This window comes from Cupressus sempervirens, chromosome 9 (genome assembly GCF_028749045.1).
Source record: "Cupressus sempervirens isolate cs-2001-9-10 chromosome 9, ASM2874904v1, whole genome shotgun sequence".
NCBI classification, from domain to species: Eukaryota; Viridiplantae; Streptophyta; class Pinopsida; order Cupressales; family Cupressaceae; genus Cupressus; species Cupressus sempervirens.
The window spans coordinates 388,349,145-388,358,816 of record NC_143126.1 but is presented as its reverse complement, the minus strand read 5'-3'; the positions used below and the strand labels follow the sequence as shown (position 1 = coordinate 388,358,816).

The 9,672-nt window shown below is 34.6% G+C and overlaps 1 protein-coding gene across 2 annotated transcripts in view; it reads left to right on the top strand.

The window, feature by feature from the left end:
• The first annotated feature begins 4,206 nt into the window (after positions 1-4,206).
• LOC149538896 (protein DAY-LENGTH-DEPENDENT DELAYED-GREENING 1, chloroplastic-like) overlaps positions 4,207-9,672 on the top strand; it is a 205,698-nt gene continuing 200,232 nt past the window's right edge. Inside the window, exon 1 of one of the 2 annotated variants that reach the window (XM_089800277.1) lies at positions 4,207-5,002. In XM_089800277.1, coding sequence (XP_089656403.1) covers positions 4,424-5,002 — 579 coding nt within the window. In that variant the 5' untranslated portion in view covers positions 4,207-4,423. The remainder of the gene's footprint in view (positions 5,003-9,672) is intronic. The other variant, XR_016356132.1, reaches the window with a different exon arrangement.

The following is a 9,672-nucleotide window of genomic DNA, read 5'->3' as shown; positions in this document are numbered from 1 at the left end:
CGACTCAAATTTCTACACGCTATCTTTTAAGACTTAATAGGTGTTTGACTATGTTTGACTGCATTATGTTTCACCTTGACTATGATTTGACTTTAGCCAAAAACATTAAAGACTTTGATTAGACTTTAATAGTTGATGCTAGCAGATGGGTAAATTTAACGTACTAGTTGTTATCATAATATTGTTTTATGTACGATTTCATGAGATAGAGACATGGAAGTAAATGGTAGAATATATTTACATGTAGTTATCTTTTGTTAGATTATGTAAATGATTGGTTTTGTTTAATGTTCAAAGTTCGTGTTTATATGAATGATGAAGGTTTAAATTCATATTATAGAAAATTGATGGAATCATGAAATTATGTTTATGAGATGTATTATTATTTTATTGCAATAATGTCATCTTTTTATCATGATTTTGGCAATATTGATGTAGTGGTATGTTTGGAGTTGGTGAGTGTACAGGTACTAATGGCGGAAAGGTGGTTGAGGTACATGAGATTAGCTCCTTGGTAGGGCTAGTTGGGATTATTTGGTGTTCACACACACACTATATAATTTATTTTGTGCATCCTTTGTTTACATATGACTTATTTTAAATTTTAAAAGATTACTATGTGAATAATTAAGTATGGAAATTAGGATTTATGTCTAGACAAAATTTTAATAATGATAAATTCTTATTTATGTGAAAAATCTATTAAAATAATACTAACACTTATGTATATGTGGATATAATATTATGAGTAGGAAAAATTTAGTAATTCAAAACTATCTATTTCATTTGCTAAAGGAAATGACATGTGTCAATTTAAAACTATAGTTAGAGGTTGTGAGATTTATATGCAAGTTTTGCTTTCTCAACTAACTAATCTGAAGTCACATCCCAACATAGGTGGAAATTGAAATTTAATTGCAATAACTCATATTTATATCCCATTATGACATTTAGAGAAGGGAGTAAATTGGTGTAATGAGGAAGTTTCATTTTTGAAGATAACAACGACTTTCCCCGTATAGAAAAGGTGAGAGGTGGTAAATGAAAGGGGAATTTGAACACCATAGAGGACACGAGGTCAGAAGAGAGGAGTAGGGATTGAATTATATGGGAACTGAGAAATATGGCTTGGAGTCTACAGGACTACATGCAAATGGTTTTATAGGTCCGATGGTATGTTATTTTATGCATTTAATGTTATCATATGTTTATCTCATTTGACAGACTCATGATTCTTTATGTTCGACGTGCAGGTCGACATACTTTTGACACCTGTTTGATGTGTAGACTTGATGTCATTTGTTTATTTTTGAAACTGACATGTGGTCGATAGTGTAATATTAATTGATTAGAAATATTATGGCACTTATGTAATGATGACATGTGATCCCAATTTTAGTTCGATTATAAGTCGTTGTGTATGATTCCAACTTTAATTTTTATGGAATAAATTTTGCAATATATCATTTGACTTGACTTTTCAAACTTCATTTCTGTGTTTTTGGGAAAATTTTGTTTAAGTGGCTTTGTTGAGAGAATTCAATTTTTACATGTGATATCAAAGTTATGTTTAACACTAGGACCTAAGGTCTTACTGATGCTAGTGTTGAGTGGTCTACTGTTGGTACATGAATAATTTGCCACCATGTATTCCCGTAGAGGCAATATGGTTAGAGGCAACAATGGTTCTCATGATGAACCTGAAAACCAAAGGCTAGATCAAATCGTGGTGCTCCTCACTCAGTAGGGACAACACATGGATGACATAGAAAATGCCATAAGAGGACGACAAGTTGAGGAGGATGAGTGTAGGGAAGCTATATGTTAGTAGGGAGAAGAACAAAAGAAAAGAGAGAAGGATCAACTGCTTGAGGCTCAAGGGAAACTGGAGGAAGCTCGAAGAGTTGAGGAGCAACAAAAAGAAGAAGTTGACTGTGCAATGGCTGGACTAGTTTAAGATAGGGTCCAAATCATAGAATACCTCATTAAGGACCTCAAGAAGGTCACGCCTCCTACCTTCAATGGTAAGACTTTAGGAGAGGAGGTAGAAGCTTGGATAATTACCATGGAAAAGTATTTTCATGTTCATAATTTCATCAGAAAATCCAGAGCAATATGAGCTACTTTTCAGCTGGTTGGTGAAGCTGCAACATGGTGGGAAAATATTATGGGTGAGAAGAAGATACAACACGGTGAGATATCATGGGAGGATTTCTTGTAGCTTTTTCGTAAGCGATCGTTGCCTCAATTGTTTTATGACAAGAAGGCATCTGAGTTCTATAAGTTGATTCAAGGAGTGATGTCAGTCACACAGTATCATCAATGGTTTTGCCATCTGGTTAAATATGTTCCACAGTATCAAAATGATGACTTGTTTAGGACTCACAAGTTTGTCATGGGGTTGCATCCTGAGATTTATAATGACATAGAAATGTACTCGCCAGAGTCTATGGACTATGCACTCAGGAAGGCTTTAAAACAAGAATAGAGGTTGAAAGATTTAGCTCTAGTAAAAGCTTTCAATAACCAAACTTTCAAGAGAAAATTTCAGGGTAACAAGCAATTGGGTGGTCGACAACAAATGAATAACATGGAGGGAAAGGGCCAAGAGGAATTGAGAAAGAGCAATAACATGAATTTCCAAGGACAAAACATGGGTAGAGGTGGTAACAACAATAGGAACAACAATGGTAACAATAACATGAACTGGAACATGAATGATGCATTTAAATACATTAGAAATATCTACTATTTGTAACTATTTTAATAGATTTGCAAATTTAAAGAAAGAAATCTTATATATATATAAACCTAGCTTTCAATATTTTTTGTTTGATAATGTGTTTCAATACATTTCAATTTAAAGATTTTTGAAAAGGAGATAGAAAAAGAATATAATAGAATAACTTAGTTTCATTAAATAAATTAATATAAAGTTATGTACACGCTTATATTTTTCAATAATACATGTTTATTAGTTCTGCCAAAGGCATGTAACTATTGGAATCATTGGATGCCAATATATTTTTGAAAAGCCAATGAGATTTATAGATTTTTGAAGTTGATTTATATTTCATAAAGTTCTATAATTTTTATTATTTTTTCAATTTAAATAATACCATTGATTAAGTATCCTATTGGCTATAAGTTAAAAAGACAATGAAAAAAATAAATTACATTTTAAAAAGTCAATAAAATTGAAGAATAATGTTCAAGTACTATCATTAATAATGTTATTAATAAATCTGACATAACTGTCCTCTCATCTCATCTGCCAACATTCCTATTTCAAAAATGTCTAAAATGTCTAATCATTCTACTTGACGTCTCTTTTTGATTATTTTAATATTTAAATATAAAAATATTGATTTGGCTGAATTTATTTGAAATCCTCATTTTAAAGATGAAAGTAGGTTTTTTTAAAGTGCATTAACAACATTCATATTTGCCCTTGGGCTTTAAATAAATCACATTTTAGATTTTAAACTAATTCATTAAAATTTCTAAACTTGTAAATTTCTGCTAGGAAATATTAGAATGGATTTAAATAAAGTTCGAGGTTTCTATTTATTATTGAGAAAGCTTGCTTATGTAGAATTTTTAGTTTCTTAGTTTTAAATTAACGATAATTAGTTAGTTGTGTTATGAATAGTTATTAAATTATTTTCAATTTATTCAATACAAAATTTAATTATTATTATATTTTAATTCATGATTTGAATTAGGATCTCTTTTTTAGTGTAAGTATTTTAATTATTTTTCTTTCTTGTATTATAAATTATAAAGTTGTGTATTTATGTTATTAAAGTCATAAAAAATGTGTATCTAATAAGTGTAAATATTATTATTTCTAAATAGTGGATAAATAAGTTTATTATTCTATTTCATTAGATATAGTTAACTAATTTATTTCATAGATAAAAGTCCTTAAATTAGTTCTACATTACTTTGATTTGATCTAAATTTAAAAAAAAAAATTTACTTGTATAAATTGTATTAAGTTAAAGTCAGTTTCTAGAGGCATATATGGATTTGTGGACCTTTTGTCGTATATCATCTATTATCTACCTTCACATCAATTTTTCATTTTCCAGACCCAAAATACTTCAACTAGTACAGATGTAACACAAACTTTGACGCTTGAACCCCTTGATGAGATATACCCTCAATCACCTATAAATTTGATTAGTGCTTCCCCAAAGTGCTAGTATAATACTAACCCCTCCCGCGGTGAGAGGGGGTTGGAGCAGAAAGTATCTGCGTCGTCAAAAAGGCCACGTTGGATGTATACGCGTAAGACGTGGCATGAGAAAGGTGTGCAACATCTGAATATTGTCTCGTCCACAAAGGCCGAGTCGAGTTAAAGCTGGATAGACCAATATATCGCTGCAACATCTAAATATGCTTCGAAAATGAGAGGGTCATGGTTTTAAATGACCAATTCCGCTCCAGTTGTGGGAAGCACGTTGCATTGCACCGCACTGCTTCGCTGCCCTCTTCTGCCTTCCACGGGGATGTCCTCCGCTTCCGCACCCGCACCCGCACCTCCTTCTCCTTCGCCCGCTTTACTGTGACTGCACAACGTCACAGCAACAGCAACAGCAACTGGTGGCGCAAGTTCCTCTTCAACCAACTCGACAGCCCCACCTGGTTTGGCTTAGGCCACCACTGCGAGGAGGAGGAGGAGGAGGAGGTGCATATGGAGGAGGAGGAGGAGGAGGAGGTGCATATGGAAGAGGAGGAAGACGGTCCCGTTGCCAGGGATTGGGAAGATTGGTTGGATGACAGGTGGATGCCAAGTGGAAGTAATGTCTCTCTCAACGAGGGAGAGGGGTGGGACGCTTATGAAGAAGGGATCCCAAGAGACAATTCCCCAGTGCCTGAAAGAGGCATGTATTCGAATGTCAAGGAATTGCTATTCAGGCTCTTTCAAAACCCTGCTCAGCTCGACGACGATTTGACCTACGAAGATAAGCTTTTCCAGTTTACCACAAAGACCACTGTAAGTTATCACAATTACGCCTGCAATAGACATCTTTCTTTTTCTTTATTTGCAATCCACCAGAATTAATTGAATTGGCTCCTTGATTTTCGAACAACATTAAATCACATTCTGTAATGCATCACTAGAATGAATTAAACAAATGACATAAGATTATTACCCTTCTATGACTGTTTTGCAACCAAACATGAGCAGATGATACCCAATTCGACCGAAAGAATGCAATTTTGTCTCCGTTGTTTTGACCATACAATATTTCAAAGTGATGCAAAACTATTCTAACTGTGTACATTTGCTGCCAAATCTTTCTACCACGAAGACAGAATGAATATAACTATACAGGCTAATATCCAAGGATAATTTTTCTTTTCCACTTGATCTTGTTTCAAAATGTGGCGAGAAGCTAGTTTACTGGGAAAACTATTTCCTTACTCGGAGGCAATTTGGACTCAGTTCTTGCGCAGGATGATTGTCTAAAAAATCAATAAGCTTAAACAAGAATTATACTACAGGGTAAGTCTCAGGTGTAGCCTAGAAAATTTTACTTTTCTAAAATTCACTGTTGCATTTATCGAAACGCAATAAATAAAATTGTGGCAAAAGGGGTTCAACAAGGAGTCTATATTCATAGCTTTAATGATTATTGTATACTAAACCCTCAATGCTAAATTCTGCTTTGTCTAGGGAGACCGCCACTTTCCATACAGTCCCTCCTTTACGTGCAGTTAGTTTGGTTTACAAGGAGATCATCAACTGTCTTACCATAATTATTGGAAAGCCCATGGTTATTTTTTTAAAGTACACCACATCGCACATTTTCCAAAAAGTTGCGGTGAGTCTGCTTGCAGTCTTCCTTTCAACCTTGGAACAACCTTGAGCTTAGTTGACAAATAGTTTCCTTACATGTTGGGATTATGTCATCTTAGGTTGGGTCTATTTAGTCCCTAATATTTAGGATTATGTCATCTTAGGTTGGGTCTCATGGAAGGGGGCTTTCTTTAAACATAGAGCTGGAACTGCTTGAGAAATTTTAAGAATATTTTAAAGCTGCTGGTCCCATAAATTTTGTAGTCCAGGTCAACTTGAAAGCTTAAGGTAAAGACTGAAGTTATCAATATGGGTATGAGTACAGATAGGGGTACGAGAACCTAGGAAGTGGAGTGGAATTTTATTCTGGGGGGTTTGGGTAAGTGCTTGTGTGTACATAATTTTATTATAAGGAAATAGACATAATTCTAAAATCAAATCATTTGACAGTATAATATTCATTATTGATCAATGTTAAATGCCAAAGATAAATCTTAGATGTCATTTGATAGTTCACAAATATTCAAATAAGTCATATCATATATGTCTATGTTCACGATTCCAATGAAAATCATTACAATTACAAAATGTAGTTCATGATTCATCAATCATTTCTAGTTGCCGCAAGTTCAAGATCATTTGAACCTAAAGTGACACCACCTGCACTAGATGCACCATGTGTAGGTATGTCATCATTATCATCACCATAGTGACTATACTAGGATACTCAATGTTTCATCCACGTTGGGACACTGTAGGGCCACATCCCAAAGATTTGCTGCCCCATCCTTCTATTAAGGATCCTTACACAAAGATGCAAATTGGAATGAAAATAAAACAAGTCCTGAACTCCTTTTGCAGCCAACTGTACACTCGAAAGTGTCCCACTCTAAACCATTCTATCCAAACGATTCCATGAGTTGGAATGCTTGGATGCCGGCTTAGAGCTCCCTATCCACGGAGTGCAAGAGAGTGTATTTCAAGTTCAAGGGCTCTCAGATGAGCCTTAGAGATACTCTTCTTGCTAGTAAACCATGCAATGGGAGGTTCCAAAGACAAGATGCAAGAATGCAAATGTCCCAAGGAGTTCCTCAAGAATGCAATGCAAATGAAAATTAAGCTAAGATGATAATGCAAAATGCAGCTATGCTAAAACATGTATGATAGTGTTACAATACCATTATTAAGCTATGTGAGATTAAGCTACATGTAAAAATGAAAGCTAAGCTAAGCTAGAATGCCATGATGCCATGGATGAGAGAATGTAGACAAGAAAGAGAAGTTCTCCACAAAGCTCCAAAGAAACCTGTTAGAAAACCTGCAGCATAACAATATTCAAAATGAGGATGGATTGAGGGGGAAAGCTCTCTCCCTTTTAAAGTTGTACGGACGGTAGAGATCAAGATGAAGATGGTGGATGATCAACGGTGGAATTCGAAAATAGGAGTGATCCATGTGCACACACAAGTCAACCAATAGAATATAAGTTGACTTGTCATATAAGACAAAAGTCACAAAGCCTTTTCTTTTAATTGCAAAATAGAAAAAGGACTTTATGTGTGTGTACACTCGAAAGTGTCCCACTCTAAACCCTTCTATCCAAACGATTCCATGAGTTGAGAATGTTTGGATGCCGGCTTAGAGCTCCCTATCCATGGAGTGCAAGAGAGTATATTTCAAGAATAAGAAAGCTCTCAAATGAGCCTTAGAGATACTCTTCTTGCTAGTAAACCATGCAATGGGAGGTTCCAAAGACAAGATGCAAGAATGCAAATGTCCCAAGGAGTTCCTCAAGAATGCAATGCAAATGAAGATTAAGCTAGAATGAGAATGCAAAATGCAGCTATGCTAGAATATGAATGAGCGTGTTACAATACCATTATTAAGCTATGTGAGATTAAGCTACATGTAAAAATGAAAGCTAAGCTAAGATGCTATGGTATGAAAGAATGTAGACAAGAAATAGAAGTTCTCCACAAAGCTCCAAAGAAACCTGTTAGAAAACCTGCAGCATAACAATATTCAAAATGAGGATTCTTTGAGGGGGAAAGCTCTCTCCCTTTTAAAGATGTATGGATGGTGGAGATCAAGATGAAACTGGTGGATGATCAACGGTTGAATTCGAAAATAGGAGTGATCCATGTGCACACACAAATCAACCAATAGAATATAAGTTGACTTGTCATATAAGACAAAAGTCACAAAGCCTTTTTTTTTAATTGCAAAATAGAAAAAGGACTTTATGTGTGCACTTTAAGTGGGTTAGAAGAATGGGGTCTTTTATTTAATTAAAAGGGGACATGTTCTTTTAATCAAATAATGAACTTAGGATAGCATAGTCAAACTATAGGTTATAATCAAATAAATTGATTATTAACAATTTGGCTTAGGTAAGTGATTAAATTAATTTAGCCAAAATGTTGAAAAGGGGGTTAATAGTCTAGATGACCATTTTTAGGTGATTACATTTGCCCCTCTTTGACTAATGTGTGATCGATCTGGAAACACATTATGTCAAAGAAAATAGAAAGCCAAGTAGGCAGTGGTAGATATAGATATCTAATTTTGAAGAACAAAATGTAGAAAAAGATGCAAGTCCTAAATGTACAGCCTGATAGCGGTAGTACTGAACACTAGGAAGATGATGTTAGAATTCAAGAAGAATACTAACACTTAGAAAAGAAAATAGAGTGAGAGCAAGTGAGAAGATCAAACAAATGCTCCTAAGCAGTGATAGAGTATTTCTGCCCCCTCGGGATCGAAATTGAAATGAGGTAAGGGGATGCAAAAATTGGCTAGAAATGAGAAAAATAGAATATAGCAATGTCCAAGATGACAGATAGATGATTAGAACCCAAGAATGACTATAAGAAATTGATAAAATGCCCCAGTTTGACTAGAGTTGACCTTGAAGGATATAGCATAAAATTAGGTCAAATCTAGTAGAAAGATGATTTAGATGTGAAACAGTGAATTGAAGTAGATATGAAGTATGGAAATGATGAAGACATGAATAAATGAAGATTCCCCAGTGATGATTCGGAGATTAGACCTCAAAAGGTCAGCTAACTACTTAGAAGAAAGTAGAATTTTAAAAGACAATTTTGACCATCAAGATGAACTCGAATTTGGATTTCGATCCCGAAAATGAATCTAGGACGACAAAATTATTTAAGAGGTCAAAACTTTATATAATGTGATGATAAGATAGAAAAGAGATGAAGCGAAAGATTAAGAAGGTGAAAAGACATGAACAAGAAGAAAGTAAAGAAATATATGAAAGGAGTTAGCTGATATGTCCACAAAAAGATGAAGAAAGAGAGCTCTCCCCATATGCAAGAATGCAAGACTAAGCTAGAAAATGAACCTAAAATGCAAGCTAATATGCAAAGTGGTTTACCAGCAAGAAGTGCATAACATTTAGACTCTTAATTTCATCATTGAGCATTTATTAGGGACATCACGAGATCATACAACCATCACTAGTATAACTATGAGGATATGAATATGATCGATATTAGATAGGTATGTGGAAATCCAATCTAAGCATCAGAGACATGTAAGTCAAGATAACTACACGATTAGATTCCCTAAGTTTAATTTAGCAAGATTACACCTGTATCAAGGCATAAGCGCCAGGATAAACCCTGAGTGCGGTCTTGCAAAACAATCAAGGATGATACATTTATAAGTCAAAGTGTTGAATAGGACAAGCATGAATTCTTACAACACTATAGACAAACAAAAGTATACCCACAAGCAGAAATCAAGAAAATATGTCCCATGCCCCCAGTCTTCTAGTCAATGACATCCTTGAAAGACTATTAGGGAGGGAATACATGGCAAAGAAATCATCATAGAAA